Source organism: Meriones unguiculatus, chromosome 11, assembly GCF_030254825.1.
Source record: "Meriones unguiculatus strain TT.TT164.6M chromosome 11, Bangor_MerUng_6.1, whole genome shotgun sequence".
Taxonomy (NCBI): domain Eukaryota; kingdom Metazoa; phylum Chordata; class Mammalia; order Rodentia; family Muridae; genus Meriones; species Meriones unguiculatus.
The window spans coordinates 61,250,923-61,270,893 of record NC_083359.1 but is presented as its reverse complement, the minus strand read 5'-3'; the positions used below and the strand labels follow the sequence as shown (position 1 = coordinate 61,270,893).

The window sequence follows — 19,971 nt, the reverse complement described above, 5'->3', positions numbered from 1 at the left end:
TTGTCAAAAAAAGGGACATACTATCAGAATTCCAGGAGTGAGAACAGGTGTCAGATGACAGCCCTCGACACCCTCTTCCTCCTTCAGATCTCCAAGAACAACACAACCCTCAAGCTCTGCTTCTTTCTAAATAATTTAGGACACCCTGGTCCAGGTGAAAAACACCTGTACTTTGTGTGAGGTCAGTGTTTGCTTCATCCCTCAAAATTCTAGTGGTTGCTGTACTTTAAATAGTGGGGGGAAATCACTCTTGTTTCTAAGTTGAAATTTCCAGGTCACTTGGCTGAAATGAAGACCTTAGCCAGCTGCAGTTTATAAGCTCATTATATACTTCATCCCAACACCAAAAGTCCAAAGCACCCTCAAATCTTGGTGGTAACGGGATTTAACAAAGAAAACATGTAGATGCAAAGCGTGTTGACACATACTGGTAATCCTGACTCTCAAAAGGCTGAAGCCTGAAGATTTAACAACAGCCTGGACTATAGAACACAATCTTGTGAAAAATGAACAAACAAAAAGCTCTGATTTTCAAGGCTGAATCAAAATACCATATCATAGGTGAAAGGTTAAGTGCTTACTTACCCTTTCCAGAGGGACTTGGTAAAAGAAGGTGCAGTGTTGGTTATGTTGTACATTCTCTGAAAGAATTTGAGAATATTCTTTTCCCTTGAACCATTTAGTTTGTCAAACAAAAGTTAGCTTACCTAAAGAAATTGTAACATCCTGAGAAAGCTGCTCATATAAATAAAGGAAAACAATCAAAAGGCTAAAGTTTGACTCAGAGTTAGAATGTGAGTTTTTCAATAACCATATTCTCTGGCGTATCTCCTCTCTGTAGAGCACACGAGCTTTCTCCCATAAACCAACCCCAAAAGTAATTCACACTTCCCAAAGCCATCAAATTCTTCAGAGACTCTAAATTCACCTCACTCCCAGAGAATTCTCAGTCCCAAAGATGCTCTTAGAATCTGCAACAAACTCCCTGCTTTAAGGTTTGGGCAGATATCAAATACCTTACAGAATTCTAGAGAGTAAACATGAAACTGAGTCTACTGGGATACATCAGGCTGAACATTTCTCTCCTTTATGAAGGAGTTAACACAGGAGTGCTTCCATTTCATGCCTCTAGCCACTATTGTTGTTGAGCATTTCTGGATCATAAGCCAGTCAAGGAATAAAGGAAACAAGAACCAGGAAATAGGCCAGCCGTGGCAAAGGGTGGACTCCAAAGTCAACCTGAAGCAACAGGATTTGGCCATGAATTTATAAATGACTTATTCCTAAGAATAGAAATTGAGACTGTAAAGACACATGAATGCACATACATCAGAGAAGTTCCAGCTCTGAAAGTACTAGACATGCCAGACCCATGAAATGGAGTCACTCTCCTACCTGGAAACCATAAAGTGATTGATACCTACCAGTTCAGTGGCAAAGGCCACATAATGATGGCCTGTCGTCTGATCTCAAGAGTGGATGTCAAAGACTCACAGATAGAGAGCCCTTATCTCACTGGGGCTCCAGCTCATCTCATGCCTGATGCTAATACAGCCTATACCGCTGGCCCTGAGTGTCCACCCACTTGCTTGATAATCTATCCCTGAACCTACTCTTCTTGTTCTTGACATAGCTCTGACCCTTTGTCTGAGCAGCTGACTGCATCTTCCCTCTCTACCGTGACTGTCCCATGACCTGATCTTTATAGCAATTGCTTCTCTCCTGTTGCTGGTTTATTCATGACCTTCTCAACACAGGATTTATTGCATTTCTATCAACCTCCTTTTAAAGCCTCTTCAACCCAGCTGTAGTCTTCCACTCACATTCATTTTGCAACAACACATATATAGGGAGATGGCCAGATAGATAAATTGGTTGACTGATTGATGAAGATTTACTGTGTGGTATGTGTTATGAGAGTTAATATTAATTATTAAGATAGAAACAAAATAACATGCATTAACGTCAACTTGATTACCATGATAGAAAGGATTATCTTCCTCTAAAACCAACTCACCCTGTGAATTTACTGTAGTTCAATAAATTCTGACACTGAAAACATAGAGAAATTGCTTCTCTATTTCTAGCACGGCATTCCCATGACTATTTTAATTACTAAGTTTGCCTGAATTGAATTAACTATAGCTTACAAAAGAATTAAAAATAATTTGATATTTATGAAAAGCATTTAGACTCTATTTAGTTAAAATTTAGTTTTACATAGTAAAGCGCCATGTGATTACTCTAATAACCTATCCACTGTGTGACTAATGCAAAAAAAATTGACTTAAATTCAATATATATACTGAATTTACATGTTCTCATACATATATAATATTCCCAAATATCATATATGTGTTTTCTGTGTGCAATGTGCATGCGTCATGCACCTACTGTCTCTGTGTTAGCCCCAGAATTTGACCAGACTGTCTACTCCTATCCAATAAAGTATTCAATAATTACCTGATTATATTTTCTGAGATAAGAGCCTAAGAATATCTCATGCTTCTAAAGACATTTGCTTCAGCAATTTTAAAAATACATGCTAATAATGCTTGTTATTAGTTTGTTATTAGTCATTATGATGGTATTATTTAACCTGCTATCATAATCAATAAAGACACAGACACCTGCTAGATTTTAGATTTGCCTTATTTTACCTTGGACTGGGCAAATAATTTCACTTACGCTATTTTATTATCTTCAGCCCCCATCACACGCCATTTGCTTTACCCATTTCCATCCAGACTATTTTCCATCCATAATCCCAAAATTCTTGCTCATATTTTTCACCTGGCCATTCCTTTCCACGACATTCTCCCATCCCACGTGGTTCTTTTTCCATCGCATGGCAATTCTGCTTTTCTTCTTTTTCCTCCAGATTCTCTTCCTTACCGTGATCCTCTCTTGTCCCACAAAGCCCCACTAGCCTTGGCCACACCTACGCCATCCACCTTGCCCAGTGTGTGGGCATTTTATTGGTCAAAGACAGAGAAGCAAGGTTTCCAACATCATTTGAGGTACTTGAGTGTCTGCTTGTCAAAAAAAAAAAAAAGAACAAGCAGACCTCAGGGAGAAAAACAATTAACATTAGAATAGATAGCACCAGACCAACCCCTAAAAGAGATTAATTTAGAAGACATGATTTTCCTTCTTGCTTGTTCAGTTGAAAAAACTTAGTCAATACTGAAAATGAGTTAGGGAGTTAGAACTGTACATCAATTAGCCAGGAACATTTCCTTCTATAGCTTACAATATAAGAGTGCTAACAAATGTCACTGGATGAACACAGAAAACACTGAAACAGGTTGCTCCTCCTTTTGTTTCCTCTCATCCCACAGCCTATCCCTGTCCACTCTCAAGTCTCACCAACATCAGCAAAGTCTCTTACTGGATAGTTTTTCCTCTTTGGCTTTTCACTACGATTGTCATCTCACTTCAGTCCACTACGTTCACTGGTGGAGCATGTTCATTTTTCTTGCAAACCTTCCTTTCACAAACTTTAGGAATATTCTACTACAATTACTGCTTTAATCATGCCATCCTCTTATTCAGGAACTTCTGCCAATTCTATGGAGGACAAAAACTCACACTCTTTCACTTGTCAACTTTCCCACAATATTCCCCTAAGATACAGAACTCATCTTCACATATACCGTGGTTTACAATTTAGCTCTGTTAGTATTTAGGAACCTGCTTCTGGGTTGCCTAGCAACCTATGATGTCATCCTGTGTCACAGGCCAGGTGGCCACACCTGGAAGGCGTGGTTACCTTGCCTCTTAAAGGAAACAACCCAACACGTGGTCTCTCTTTTGCCTTCTCTTCTCTCCTCTCTTGGCCTCTTGCTCCTCTTGCCCCTCTTGCCCTCTCCTCTTTCTGTCAGGGCGCCCCTTTTTCTTCCCCCCATGATGTCCCACTCTCCCTTCTCTCTCTCTCTTCATCTCCATCTAATAAACCTCTTTCATATAAAATCTGTTGTGTGCCTAATCGTCATTGTTTAATTTGTCCCCAACAAGCACACTTTCAGAGTTTTGTCCTAGAACACACCCTGAAAAGGACCCACCCATTACAGCTGCGGGCTAAATCAATATATAAACTTTAATACGTAAATATTAATCTACTCTTGGAATACTCTTTCAAAGAAAAATTTTTGCATCACTACTGTCAGGTCATCATGCATAGTACATCCCAGTTTATGTGACACCTCCTTTGTTCATCTTGGCTCCCTAAGTGTGAGATCATATCCTTCAAGTCCATCTCAGTAGGTACCACACTTCACATTATAGTAGAATTAAGTTCATTTTGAGCACAGTTTAGTGGGCACAGGGGAACTTCCTTTTGTCTTCTTCATACATATTTACTACAAAGAAGATACTTTAAAAACAGCATGAAAAGACTAGAATGAGCACTTTCAGATTAGTTTCATTCCTCCTCTTTTCGTGGAGAAATTTAATTGTAGACTCCAAGGAGTGGCTGGTTTCTGGCTGTCTTCTGTGTGGTAGAGAAGTTGCAAGTGCAAAGAGACACAAGAAGCTTCTTTCTGATAGTGAAAGAGATGGCCATGCTTGAGCCAAGTGGTGCAACATCTGGCACAAACAAACAGGAAAGGCTGAACTTGGTACTTAGAACAAGAACTGAAACGCATGAGTCACTTTCTATTTATAAGAGTAAGCACCTCTATGCACCCCAGCCTTGCCTTGGACTTGAGACCTTCCTCTCTCAATCTCCTGAATGTTGGGTAGAAGCTCTGTCCCACTAGGCATATATGGTCTAAGAGTATGTGCATTTTCTCCAAGGACTTGAGATGTCTGTATTTTTTTTCCACTAAGATAATCTCTATCCCTGCTAACAACACACAGCTAAACAGACCCTTAAACTGTTACAAGCACTGTTTCTCAATTAGAAATAAAAGATTGCTTTGAGACTTGGGGCACAAAAAGTGTACCTTTCTGTTTATCCCAAGCAAGTATTACAACCACTGCATAGCATCATGTGAAAGGGCTGATGGTTGACTCCACCTCCACAGTCCCTTGGACAAAGGCCCTGCCTGCCTGCTGATAAGCTCCCCATGTAAATTTCTGAATTCACTTTAGCAGTTATTTCAATTGTCACAGTATGAATTATGGACTGAAGCACATCCCACTTTGCTATTTCTGAAGGAAAGCTCCTCGTGAATATTAAACTGGGTGTTGGAAAGACATTTTCAAGTCAAATGATTTAAACTACATTACCTGGATTTAAAATGAGCATTGAAACTACTTTATTTCTACAGGGTGGGGAAAAGAATACCTTGAATTCAAATGACCTTTTATTTCCATTATAATAATGTGTCTATGTGGTGCGCACAGATAGTCACAGCTGTGCCTGGGATCCCTTTATTTAGGTAAAAATCTTGCTAATATTATGAAATTGCAATCTCTGGTGCTTTTGGATAAGCCGTTTTGTTAACTAGAGTAGAATTCCGAATGGATTGAAGGTATGGCATTTTCCCTAGAAAGCCACGAGTCTCACCAATAAACCAGACGCAAAGCTGCAAAACAACATGCCCCGCAGAATACAATAACTCTCAAAATGTGGGGAATTGATTTCAAATATTTAATTAGTAAGTCTAGTTCTGCAGCCAGTTTGAAGTCAAATCATGAGGGAGGATGACATGAGCAGGGGATGCAAGATAAGATGCAGCCATGCTACAACACAAAAACCTTGAGGCAGACCTCAGCCTGGGAGATGAGACATGGCTTCTGTGAAGAAGGGTGGTGGTGATAAAATTTGAAGAAGTATATGGGAAGAAAAGTTAAGGAGTGAGCAGCATTGCATGCTGAAGGAATTTTTTGGTAATATAATAGGAATATAATAGGAAGCAGGAATATAACAGGCTTTAAAACATGAGTATTTTACAGTCTTGTTTGAGAAATGCAAATGCATACAGGGAATAAGGCGGGGGTTAGGCAATGACGCTCAGTAGGGTGGACTGCAGAAGGCAAGCTTAGAATGAAGAGGAACTCGGGCAAGCAGTGCAATGACGTTAATAACAAGCAGTGCTCAGACATGATCATGGTTGAGTAAGCTAAGAACTAAACAAGCTGTCAAAGTAACTAATACTACTGTAAAATTTTGAAATGGAAAGAACCAGAGTGATTGTATCCATACAGGGTGGAGACAGAAGAACAAAAAAAATATGTTCTAGTTTTATGACTATCATAAATGAACAACCAAAAGCTGATTAGAATAATTATGCAGTAGATAGATAGATAGATAGATATAGATATAGATCCTATGCACTTACAAATGAGGGTACGTATAGCTACCCTCGTATAGCTATAGGTACATTCAAATTATATGGGGTCTTATAAATAACTAAATTCCAAATGTGGCCATGCTCTGTTATTTGTTTTCTTGCTTACATTATATAATGTAATTATATTTACATAACGTGCCTGTGGTCTTACACATATGTGCACATGGACCATGGTATATGTGCTGAGATCAGAGGGCAACTTTTGGTCAGTTCTCTCCACTATGTTTATCCTGGGGCTCAAACCCAGGTCATCAAGCTTAGTGAAAAGCACTTTTACCTGTGAGCCATCTTACCAGTCCTTGACCAAGTCTTAATATACTATTAAACTGTATAAAATTTACTTTGGGGATTTGAGAACAAAGGATATAAATACATGCATAACTTTAAGTGGATGGTTCTTTCTATGCACAAGAGTGATTGGCAGTGCAGATGCTAGAGGCATCTTAGAAAATTTACTGTTCTTCTTTTATGAAGGGAGAATAAGGAGCAATGTTCCAAAAGAGCGTTTGTGTTTAAATGGGAACACCAGGGAAAACTGGATTTCTCCTGAAGTAGTTTATGTCTCATCCTGTAAGGATGATGATCGTGACTAACTTTGTGACCCATCGCCAGGAACTATTTTAAAAAACAAATGGATTCACATGGTGCTTCAGTGCCGCTGCGCCCAACCAAACCTGGTCCATAGTCATTATGCTATGTTTTCTATGTATTTAATGCTGCTGCATCTATTTCTAGAACCGCTGCCAATCTATGGAACAGGTGAAGCATATTAATAGATCAGTCTTAGTACTAAGTTCCTAATCAAGCAATCACACATGCTCACAATTAAGCCCCAGCAGATCCCTGCAAGATATTTTTCTTCATCACAAAGGCACTGGTTAGAAAAATGAATTCTCCTCGAGTGCAAATACTTCAAGGAACAGAACATGAAGAGGAAAACCTTGAAAGTTTAACTGATAAGCACAATACTCTCAAAGTAAAACAATCACTGGAGATTAAACAAAGCAGCAAAGAGGAAACCCTTGCCAAAACTTCAGAAGCAAACACATGAGTTTCAGAAAGTTAAATGCATAATATTAAATAATAATTTTTTATTCCCCTATGCTCAGAATTATTTTGCTCTTTCATTTCCTTTTTTTTTCATGTTACCCATTGTGGTATTATAATCTTTATTTTCTTCTTGTGTGAAAAATTACTTTTATCATATTTCAAATAATGATAAATCAATCAATCAATAAATAGACACAAAGCTTCATTTCAGTTGTTTTTCTAATTTCAGTATTCATTCTCTAGACTGTCAAACACACAGTGCACTGGCTGCAAATACATATGTATATATATACACAAAAAAATACATGTATGTTCTCCTAGAAAGTGTGACCAACTTCCAAAAACCCTAAACTTCTGGAGCTGATCATTGTAATAATGACTATGAGAATGCAAAGCTTTGAAAATGTCTACATCTTGAAAAGTCTTCATATTGGTTTTACATTTCATTTGTTCTGCTGTTTAAAGAACATTAAGCCGTACTTCTGCTATGTTATAAGTATAATTTTATGCATCATAATGAGATTCTGATTCTCATCCTATACCCTGAAACAACATATGTATTTCTGTAGCATCTGTGACTTACCTGTGAAATGAAAAATGGGACAAAATTCCTCTCAATTTGTATGAAGATTAATAATGCATTTAACATGATTGGAACAACGTTTGACAATACTCTAAGCTGCTTGAAAATGTTCACATTCTTGTGGCAAATACTAATTTAAGTATTAAATTTTTTCTTTGTATAGTTTATATTTTCAGGAGAAATGGGTGAAATAGTACATGAATTCATTTGTGGGGAGATAGCCAAGGTACAAAATGTTTTAAAAAAAATCCCATCTATAATTTGCCAATGTAATTACCACAAAGCATGGCAATGGCTGAATTCATTAACATCACTCTTCAGTGGTACCTGCACAGCTTACTTGATCATCCTCTCTGATTCCTAGGGGAGTGGGTGGTATTTCCATTTTTGATGGGCTTGAGACAGCAGGTTGTCCATTATTGAAACATACATCTGGCCCCTGTTGTTAATAACTGGCTGTTTGCAATATGTGGACAACCTAACAGTTTTTCCCCAGGGAGTTAAGCAAGGTTAAAATGTGTTAATCTGCTTTTATCCCTACTTACAGTGATTTATAAGATGGGTTAAGCATGCCCTTGTAATAAGTCTTTCATTATGATTTTAAGTCCCATGTAAGAACACCAAGAACAAGCAGGTCTTTATTTCCCAGCTTCCTGACTTTTCCCCCCTTTGGGCTTTGAATGCACAATCCCTTTCTTAAACATGCCTACATCCTGGGAAAGTGGAAAGCAAGTCAACTGGGAGTTAATGGGACTGACACACCAAGGAAACTGATGCTGGCTTTAAAGCAGGGACATGTTTGCGAAAGTGCTCAGTGGAAAAGCAGTTTGGAAGAGAGGTCACACTGACTCTGAACAGGAAATAGATCAAGAGTTGCTGTTCTGCTGCTTGCCATTGTCCTTGGAGACAAGCTAAGCTTGACAGCTGGTTTCTGTTTCTGCTTTCTTCTATTTGTCAAAAACATAAAGATAAATAGGATCAATTCAACGTCCAATTCAAAATTAAGGAAAAATACGTGTTTGGTCTCCCTTTCCTACTGACCATCCTTTGCCCCCACTCCCAAAACATTCTCAGTACTTTCCTTTTTTAATTTTAATTTTTTATTAATTACACTTTATTCACTTTGTATCCCCCCATAAACCCCTCCCTCCTCCCCTCCTAACCTCACCTTTTCTCCCCCTTCTTCACGAATGCCCCTCCCCAAGTCCACTGATAGGGGAGGTCCCCCTCCAATAAATGGGACCTCAGTATTTTCTTTTAGAGAACTGGGGCTTGCCTAGTTTTAACCTCTTCACCTCTAACTCTCAAACCATCTCCATTACCAAGTCAAAAAGACAAAATACCACTAGTGCACTACCTGATTTACTTTAAATGAATTTTCTTTTACCACGCATGTGAAGGGATCTATTTGTTCCTTCCTTTAAGTTATTGCAAACCAAAGAGACTCTTCAAAAAACTGTTTGTTCAAGCTGTCCCAATTTCGGGGTAGTCAAAGGGAGATTCCTAATCTGCTCCATGGTCTGTTTCTGTCTAACCAGATTCAGAGAACCCAAGATCATTCTGGTGTTCTATTTTGGTATTTGTCCTCAGCAGAGCCAGAGTATCCATCAGCTTCCAGCATGCCCATCCCACTTTTCTACACTAGATTCATGGAATCAAATGTGTCCTGGCTCCCAGCTTCCAATGCCAAGAAGCTGGGAGAAATCATGATGCTAAGTGCCAGTGAACAAACAGGATGTGAGTGCACTTCAACATCCAAAGAAGCATAGTCTTCGTTCATCAGTGCACAGATGCTTTAACAACAGGAAAAACATAATAGAATACGAGTAGAAAAGTTATCAATATCAATAATTTTTTTAGGCAATAAAAATTAATAAGGCAGTTTGGATGATGAGGTAAAACATCATTCTGAATGTAAAATTCTTGGTTCCTTTCAAAGTAGACTCAACTACAGCTAATTATTTATTACTATATATTCATTTCAAATATTTATATGGATTCATTTTTGAAAGATTATTTAAGATTTATTTTACTGTAAGAATAAAGTACATACACATGAATACATCTTTTATATACATTTGTGGATAACTTTACAATGTCAACCACTACTATTTGTACCAGTGAAAATTTTGAACCCAGTGTATCCATCTCTATTTTATCCAAACAGCACAATAGACACATATGAGACTTCAAGTCTGACTTGACTGAAGTTTTTTCAGTGTTCCAACCCACCCTCATCTCCTTCAGCCATTTTCAGTAGGCTCAAATAAAAGTCTATGTAAATAATAGTTCATACTTCCCTGCTCAGATCTATCTCCAGAACACTGGGTCCTTAGTCAACTGCCCCTGTCTTTCTTCAATTCCTGAAAAATCCCTTGTTCTCTTCTCAGATACATTGAAATTTCAGTTTCCTGTACCACTTGTTAACTCATATCTTCAGTCCTTAATCTCAGAGTAAATGTGTTTGAAGCCTTCCCCACATACTTTGGCGTGTGCTACACAAAACAACATAGTCCAATTTCACATTCTCAGAGCACCTCTCTACCTACCACAATGAGGTTTAAAACTATTATGACAAGAAGAATTTTATCAATTGTAACAATTTTCTGACCCATTAAATTCTGCCACACTAGCTTACAAAGGAACATAAAAGATGAATTTTCTCATATTTCATTTTTATTCCAAGATATATAATATGTTCTTTCTTTGGTAATATGGCTGATGCTAATGTCCATTTTACTTTCAAAAAGAAGTAGAGAAGATAACTATACTTTACTGTTATCAACTGAGGAACCATTCCACTAATTCACGCTGTTAGTGTTTATTTCTTTATTCAAACTGCAATTTAAACCATTATGGACCTTACAAACTGAGTATACCAGTTTATTGGAGAGCAGAGGTAGAAGAGAACAAAGTGGAAGCTAGCCTGGGCTACATTGTGCATTCCAGTACAACCTGGTCTTCAGAGGACAGAGACCTACTTTACAGAAAGCAAAAAAGTAAGCAAGCAAAAGGAAGGAAGGAAGGAAGGAAGGAAGGAAGGAAGGAAGGAAGGAAGGAAGGAAGGAAAATGGAAAGAAATAGAAAAAGAAGGAAGGGAAGGGAAGAAAGTTAATTATATTCTTTTATGTCCCACAAAATATTCTGTGTTCAAAAAATAAAAATAAAAAAATATCCCGTGTTCAGTCACAAGTTGTCAGAAAGTAAAAGTTGTCTTTGTTGATTACTCACAGAAAGCATCAATTTTTAAAAATCTTAATGAAGGCTAGTAAATATTGCTTAGAAAAGTCAAGACTATCAATTTCAGGCTGTAAATGAATAAAGCAACTAGCTAAATAAGCTTCTTTAAAAGTACTTTTTTTACTTCATTTTCTAAAGGAAACTTAGGCATCCATGGAATATAAATTGGTAAACATAAACACACTATTTTTAAAATGATTGAAAAGTGATGCATTGATTTCTAGAAAGATTCTTATAAACAAGAATATAAATAGAAACAGCTGCAAATGGATGCAGAGCATTTACTACAAACACCAGGAAAAGAGAACCGTAATCTAGCAATTGGTACTTATGAGTATGTATGTTACTATTTTACTTCTTGTTTGCTTTGATAAGGGGAGGACAAAGCTGTATTTAGCCTTCATTTGTGCTGTGTGCTTTTCATATCCTCTGCAAACCTGTTGTTTTTTCATGTATTTATTTATTCTTAGTGGAGGTGGAAGCAAGGTGGGAGGGTATATGAACACAGCTAGACATCGGAGGACAACTTGCAAGAACCAGTTCTCTACTTCCATCACGTGGGTCCTGGGATTGAACTCAAATCATCAGGTTTAAATTCACCAGGTTCTTCCTACCAACACGTCTTGCTGGCCCTCAGAACTGTGTGGCAGGAGCTGAGATGCGTCACTACTTAGAAAGGAGGAGAGTACTTTAATAATTCTTTAGTTAGCTTAATCAAACAGATTTCCCTCACACTCACCTGAACATGTGCTTCACCCATCATCAAGCCTGAGTTGAACTCGGAGGTAACTACTCAGTGGAAGGTGCAATGCTTTCTGTATGTTTCATAGCATGTGTAGAAAAGAGCATCATTGTGTTCTAACTGCCCCAGATCAACTAATATGAAAAACTCACATTAAAATTTCAGTATGAATCTGTCATAGGAAAAAATAAGCTATGTGTCTATACAAAATCGTGGTCTTTGAATTCCTGCTAACACTTGAAAATCAAGAATATCAATGTGTTTTTTGTACCAATATCTACTTCAGCTTAGAATTCTTTTTGCCTTATTTATACTACTCTTTTCTTGCAAGGTGGAAGAAGATACGGATTTTTCTGGATTATATTTTCAACAATAAATGTTAAATCATTTTGTGGTACTACATATATCTATGTGGTTAATTACACTATATAACTAAAACTAAAAAATGTCATTTTATGCACTTAATGGAACTTAGAATATCATTAAAACACATTAAATAACTGATTTAAACGTTTAAAGTTAATCTTATAATAAATTACCACTGTCTAAGATAATGTCATTTATTATGGAAGACAAATTAGTGACTTATACAAATATTCCAAATGACACTGTAAAACCCATTCCTCATATCTAATTGAATTATATGCAGTAATATATTTTGTGGTTAAATGCCTTAAATTTTTCAACTACTCCAGTATCAAGTCAATTTCTTTACCTATTTCATAAATATCTCTTAAGCTGTTTGTTAACTGACTTGTAATCTTTTTTCCAATGCTTCTTGGGTTCTAATCATCAGGAATTTGCTTGCTTTAATTTTAAATGTCACCTATACATCAGGAAGTATATACTTAAAATTACTGTAACTGAAATAACCACACTAACATTCAAAAATGAAAATGGTCTTAATTAAATAAGTGGCTTCAATTGAGACCTGTCTGTTAGCAGTAATCCAAACTGTGACAATTTATTGACACCAAGTGCACTATATTCTGAACTTTAAAATTTCATAATTCAAAATAAAAGATTAGAAAAGCCAACATTAACTTTCTGGAAGTCTTTAAAACTTGAAACTTACTAGTATTTAACCGCAGGATAATGCTTTGAATCATTAGTGCTTTATAATTACAGAAACATTAAGTGGAAAATAGAGGCTCTTAGCCCTTCTATGAGTCTACATATTACAGAGCAGCTTCCAAGTCAAGCCAGTCTCTGTAGGTGAAGTTTGTGAAATCACAAATATTCTAAATACTACAGCAAAACTGCATTGAGGACCATAGTCCATTTCTACTAAGGTTGATATCTGCTTTACTTACAAGCCAATAAAGAATATACTACCCACATGCTTGTTTATTTTTTAAATTAATTTATTTCTATTAATTTCAGTTTATTTATTTTGTATACCAGCTGTAGCCCCCTCCCTCACCTTCTTCCAATCCCATCCTCCCTCCATCATCTCCTCCCATATCCCTCCCCAAGTCCACTGATAGGAGAGGTCCTTCTCCCCTTCCCTCTGACCCTAACCTATCATGTCTCATCAATTTTTTTCTAGAACAGAACAGAAACAATCTTGTCAGTTTTCCTGAGAAAATTCACCTCTTAGTATTCAATGACTACTTTCATACTAAAAAGTAAAGTTTCATGTTTCTCTGTAAATTTCTCTCAAACCTAACTTAGAGACCTGACGTATAGCAAGCATTCAAATACCAGTCCGATGGGGAGATGGGCAATAAATACATTTAAAGAAACCATTTGAAACAGATTTCTGTGTATAATCAGGATTTCAAAGACCTAAATATGTATTGTGTGCACAAAAGACATCCTCAAGGCAAAAGTTGGGTTCTCTCATCCAGCAACTCTCAAATTCATTTCAAAGTCTCACACAACTAATGACATCAACCATTCTCAGCTGAGGCTAACTCATGTTCTACTCAGAAAAGAATGCCACATGCAGATAAGAAAGAATTGTTTCTGTAAGATGGCAGAGAGCATGTATTCACACACTTTAAAGGCTGCATATTCAGAACTTGGATATTACCTGCACACTGCATTATGTTGTGCAGGGTAGGCTCAGGGCTACCTACAAAGAGGTGGCACAATATAAATTTGGGTGACCAAACTCTCCTAAGTTATGTCACAAAAATCCATGATACATAGTATACACTCTTTCAAGCCAGTTTTGATGGCTCATGACTGAAAACCCACGATGTGGAAAGCCGATTCAAGGAGAATTATGAACTTGAGGTCAGCCTAAACTATATCATGAGTTTCAGACCACTAATATAAGCTACTTTTTGTATCCCAATAGGCTCATCAACATTTAATTTCTCTCTATGAACAACTTTCCAGGCATCTATCATATCTTTCACTTATTTTCACCAGCATGTCCTATTAAGATTTAGCTTAAAGTTCTTAAAGCAGGGGGAAAGGTAGAGATTGTCTGCTACCCTAGAGTTAGAAGTCTTCCATCAGTCATCTCTAGGATGTCAACCCAAACAGAGAAGATGGCCATCTTGATTCAGATTTTCCCATATCTGAATATGGGAAAACAAAAAATAAATAAATAAACATATGAACAAACAAAGAGGTTTATTTGGATGCTATGCTGACTATGATAACAGCACTTAGTAGGGGTATAAAGTACACAGTGTGACAACAGTGACTACTGTGGACAACTGACATTTTATTGGATACAATATAGTAAACATGTTTTTGATTATTCTCTCTAAAAAGAATGGAACTACCAAACATAAAACAACCCCTAACTGGCTCATTGTCACTCCACCTACCTCTTCTTCACCTATGCCTAGGGTCCAGTGTACCCTTGGAATTACTGGACAGGGTGAGGAGATATTCGTAGAAGGATGTCTAAAGACTATGAACAGAGGCCTCATTGCATCTGTTGGTAGAGACAGTCTGCATACTACTGCATGAAAGTGTTCCTTCCTCAAATCCTTGGGAATTGAACCAACATATACAGCTGAATACAGTAAGCTTTCAGTTGAAAAAAAAAAGGAACTTGAGCTTTTAACAAACAGAAATGACATGATTTACTTACTCATATGAGTTTAATATCCTAAAACAGGAAAAAAAGAAGAGAAATAAAGAAATACAACTGTGAATTGTAAGTAAAAGAACCAGCATTTACTAAGAATCCAAACCATGCTAGGAGCCATGTTAGCACTGTAAACTCACTCACTCATTCATTTAACTATTTGGTTAACTTCAATTAATTCCAATCAATACCTTCTTTTAGATGCATGGCAAATAACCCAAGATTTTGGTCTTAAAATGTATAAGCTATATGCAAGGTTTTGCCAAAGGAGACATTCTAAGGAAATGTCTTCATAAAGCATCCATGCATATATCATTAATTTACTAATGTGAGTCCAAGAAAGATGCCCATAATTGAAGTCCAAGACAGAATCCCCAGAGTATTGGAATATGAGTTAGTACTGGAAACTGAGAAGGTGAGGAAAAAGCAGGAGGCATATTGCCCAGTGGTGAATGCAGAAGGGACTTCAGATTGGGCCAATAATGGATCTTTTATCTAATTCAAATAGAACACTAATGCCAAACTGAAGTTCAGGGAATCATTTATTCTGCATTGAGAGCTTAGTTATACGAACTTGAAAACAAGAAAATGTGACATGTGATATGTGAAATTACCGACCGTTCTAGAAAACAGTTCAATGAAACATAAAGTGTGTGGGGGGAAAAACTAATTAGAGCAGATCATCTTGTAAGTAACCTGCACAAAGCTTTAATGCCATTGATAAACACATAAGCACTGCGTTTCTAGCAAAACATATTTCAGCTTTGAAACTTATAATTTTGAAATATGGATTATTTAGGTTAAAAAGAATATACGAATCATGCTACCAGAACCCCTTCTTGGTATTTTTGTATCACACGCGTCCTTGCTTCACTAACTACCTGTTACATATGTAAGTCAATTGCCCACCTGAACTGCAAACATTCAAGCAGCAGGGACTTCCCAGTGGTAAGTAAACATCTAGCTGAGACAACACTGACAAGGAGTAAGAAAGTGGGTGCAGGAGATTTTAAGTTTCTCCCGTGATTTTTCAACTGCTTGGATACATTTATGAAGTGTATTAACTACACCAGGGAAAATAGCGAGAAACATTTGACACTGAAACTGCGTGCCATTTGGATGCGATTGTACCTCTGCTCGCAGCCTCACACACAACCACAGAAACCCAGATAGACAAAGAATATAGAATAAAATGCAACAAATGCATCCATCCATCCATCGCAAGAATGAGAAAGTGGAAAGAAAAAGAGTTCCTTGTCCACAGCAACTGCTCTACAGAGTCAAAATGGAGAGATGTAGAGTCCCTTTCACTCCCTCATTGCTGATCTCTCCTTCTTTCCATCTCCTCCACAGCCCTCCAGTCTTGCCCCCTTCGAGTAGTATCTGTGGAACACTGCACCATGCCACTCACCTGTCATCATTTTGCCAGCCTTGGTCCCCTAGCAGCAAATCCCGGAATCTGTACCTGGGGGGCAGAGGGGGCACTTCGCTCTCCAAATCAACCATCCTTCCTTAAGGAGTGGGCAACATCCAACAAGGGATGAAGGAGGGCAGCGAGGGGCAGCGAGCACTGTGGAGAGGGTGCTGTGCTGGGGAGGGTGGGAGAAAGGGCCGGGGTGGGGGGACCTGAAGGGGGAGGGGTGGCTCGGCCGGAAGCTGAGGCTGGAAAGGGGGCCGGCTCCTCTTCCCCGAGGGTGTGATGGGGATGATGCAAACCGAGCCCAGGAGCAAAAGTCTGGCTGCGACTTGAACCAGCGCTGCCAAGGAACCGCCCCCAGGCTCGGCGCCGCCTCTGGTCCCTGGGACCAGGGGGGGGAGGCGGGAATGCAAAAGTTACTTCACCGACAAAAAAAGAGAAAAATCGCGCGGTGCCTAGAAAGAGGACAAGTGGTGGGTGTGCGCGCCGCGTGATGGCTAGGCACTTTCCTGAAAGGCAGGAACAAGAGCCTCCCACTAGGGCATCCCCGACCGCAGCTTGCTAGCTGGGAGAGCAACCTCTGGGAGCTGCCGGCCGAAGGCGGGAGCAAAGGCGGTGGGCTCCGGCTCGCCCTGCACAGGTCTTTCCTAGCAGCTGCTGAAGGCCCAGCCAATGAGCCTCCCCCTCATTAACATAACTCAGTGACGGCATGAGGGTGCCTTGGGGACAACCAATGGGGGCGAGCTCACTTACTGATTCCGGAGCTCCAGACCCTTCCTGGGAAGATGGTGAAGGGTTCGAAGAAGGTTCCCAAGAGTCACCAGCACCCTGGCTATGGTGATCCCCTGCTTCGGTGGGAAATGGCCTGTCCCTAGACAGGGAATCCCCGCTCTCAGCTCAAGGAAAGCCCTTCTCCCCACCCACCGCCCCTTCTTCATTCTAAGAGAAAGGAAGGGTTTCCCTGGTCTGAGGAAAAATGCAGAGCACCCTTAGGCAGAAGCTGAAGAGAAATGTTTAAATGAGAGCACCCTGGAAGGAGGAAGAGCAGGATTCTATTGACTGACTGCTGGTGGGTGAGCTTCTGCGTGCAGGTGTGTGCCTAGAGGTCAGAGGAGGAAGAGAACTTAGGACCTCAACTTGCTCTTCAGCGGCTCCCTGGGCTTTACCCTATCTCTGGTTCTACTTGCACACATTGGTTTTTCCTTCAGGAATGGTATAAACAGAAACAGCCACAGCCCAAAAGCACCTCAGAAAACAGACACAAGCGCTGTCTCTGGCCCTTACTTAGGAATCTCAAAGTTTGTATGTAGGAACAAGATCAGAATGAAAATGGAGCCACATTGGAGGGAAACACACCTCTCCTGGGGTCAAGAAACACAAGAAAATGAACCAGGCCTCTGCAGTCTGAAAGTGAGGGGGAAATAGGAAACAGTAAAATTAGGATCAGGTAAAATTGGTTTGGTTTGGTTTGGTTTGGTTTTGATTAGTTGGTTGATTAGTTGGTTGGTTGATTTTTTTTTAAGTTGGCTTATCAAAATAGTAATTAGTTTGTTTTCATTAATTCTTAGTGGAGATCATTTAGCAGAGACTTCATAAAGAAAGATATCAGCAGAACGTGTGCAAAAGCAGATGACTCAATAGTAGCAAGGAGTTGAAGGGGCATGGCTGTATGCTTGGCAGGTAGTTTCCACGTCTGGCTGCTTCATCTAGACCTAGCCATGCCAACTGTACATGCCCCGACTCTCCCAAGTGAGGAGAATGTGTTGCCTTCTTCTTTGAACCATCCAAACTTCATTTTGCTAGCGGTCTTTATAATTTTGGCTAAGGACCTTCAAAATTGCCAAATCTTGCCCCAGTGTTGACATGCTAACAAATGGCCTACCAGATTCAGAGTAAGTAATATTTTAAGTTAGAGCTGCGCTTCTTCTTTTGCACTTTTTGTGGCAATTTTAGTTGAGATCTGAGCAATCAGATAAGAATACAGAATGGAACGGCTCTGTTACAAAAGAGTAAGTAAAGATCTGCTTGGTTCCTACAGTCACACACAGCCAGCTTTTATGGACACTCATTGCTAGGAAGTTTCTTCCTGTGCTGATTTTCTCTGTACCATAAAAATGTGATCAGAATGAAAAGCTCCCCATTCTCCAAATTTAGGGAAAAAATCTGTAACCATAACTACATAAAACTATTATTCTGACATTCTTAACATACAGCTATCATGGTTATCAAAAGTTAAATTTATAATTGAGAGATCTTTTCCTCTATTTTTTTTCATTTTTTTGTTACAGACTTTTTCTTTTGTCTTTAATTTTGGCTTCTAGTTCTCCCACCTGCCTTTTACATGTCTATTCCTCTGTTTCCTATCATGTTGAGGCATTCCCTGCTGTTACAACCTATTTTCCTGCTCCGGGCTGTACCTTGGTCTCTCTCTCTCTCACTGTGTGCTTCCGGTCTCTTATCTCATCTATTGGATTTCTCTCTGTGGAAGGGGAAGCTTTAATTCCACTACAGCATGAGATCCAATTGGGGGAAATAAATTTAAACTCAGTGCTACACAATATGCTCCTAAACTTTGTAATTCCAGCTAGTGTTTGTTGGGTTTCCTACACAGCTCCTAGTGTGGATGAATAGGAGTAGAGGAGATTGTTCTCTCTCTCTCTCTCCATGCACTACACACACGCACAGAGACACACAACCCACTAGAGGAGTTAAGTCTCACACATGTGCAAACATAAGGAGAGAGATTGGGCACACACACACACACACAAGCAATAACGGAGACTGGTAGCATGCACGCAACAGAGATTTGTCACACACAGCACATAAGCAAGAGTAGACTGGTCACAAGCAGACCTGGCTAAAGATGTTCTAACTATTATGCTAATAAAGGTTATCAAAATAAATGTTAACGATTTCTTAGTTTTAAAAGTCTCAATTGCATTTTCTAAAAAAAAAAAAAACACAGTTGAAAATATTTTCTAATTCTTTGGAGGGTTTTTTGAGGTTTTCTTTTTTTTTTCCATCTTCTGATATCTTCTACTTCTTTCTTCAGAGACTTGAAATTTTTTTCATACAAGTCTTTGACTTGCTTGGTTGATTGGTTGGTTGGTCAAAAACTCAAGTGACAACACATGCTGGAGAGGTTGTGGAGAAAGGGGAACCCTCCACCATTGCTGGTAGGAATGTAAACTTGTACAACCACTTCAGAAATCAATCTGGTGCTTTCTCAGACAATTAGGAATAGTGATTCCTCAAGATCCATCTATACCACTCCTAGGCATATATCCAAAAGATGCTCAAGTACACAATAAGGACATTTGCTCAACCATGTTCATAGCAGCTTTATTCATGATAGCCAGAACCTGGAAACAACCCAGATGTCCCTCAACGGAGGAATAGATACAGAAATTGTGGTACTTTTACACAATGGAATACTATTTAGCAATTAAAAATGAGGAAATCATAAAATTTGCAGGCAAATAGATAGAACTAGAAAAGACCATACTGAGTGAGGTATCCCAGAAGCAGGCAGACACACACCGTATATACTCACTTATAAGTGGATACTAGATATATAATATAGGATAA

At 38.7% G+C, this 19,971-nt stretch overlaps 1 protein-coding gene across 2 annotated transcripts in view; it reads right to left on the bottom strand.

The window, feature by feature from the left end:
* Kcnt2 (potassium sodium-activated channel subfamily T member 2) overlaps positions 1 to 16,994 on the bottom strand; it is a 383,380-nt gene extending 366,386 nt beyond the window's left edge. For both annotated transcript variants that reach the window (XM_060364407.1, XM_060364409.1), the window contains exon 1: positions 16,378 to 16,994. In XM_060364407.1, the coding sequence (XP_060220390.1) occupies positions 16,378 to 16,472 (95 nt within the window). In that variant the 5' untranslated portion in view covers positions 16,473 to 16,994. The remainder of the gene's footprint in view (positions 1 to 16,377) is intronic.
* Between the last annotated feature and the right edge of the window lie 2,977 nt (positions 16,995 to 19,971).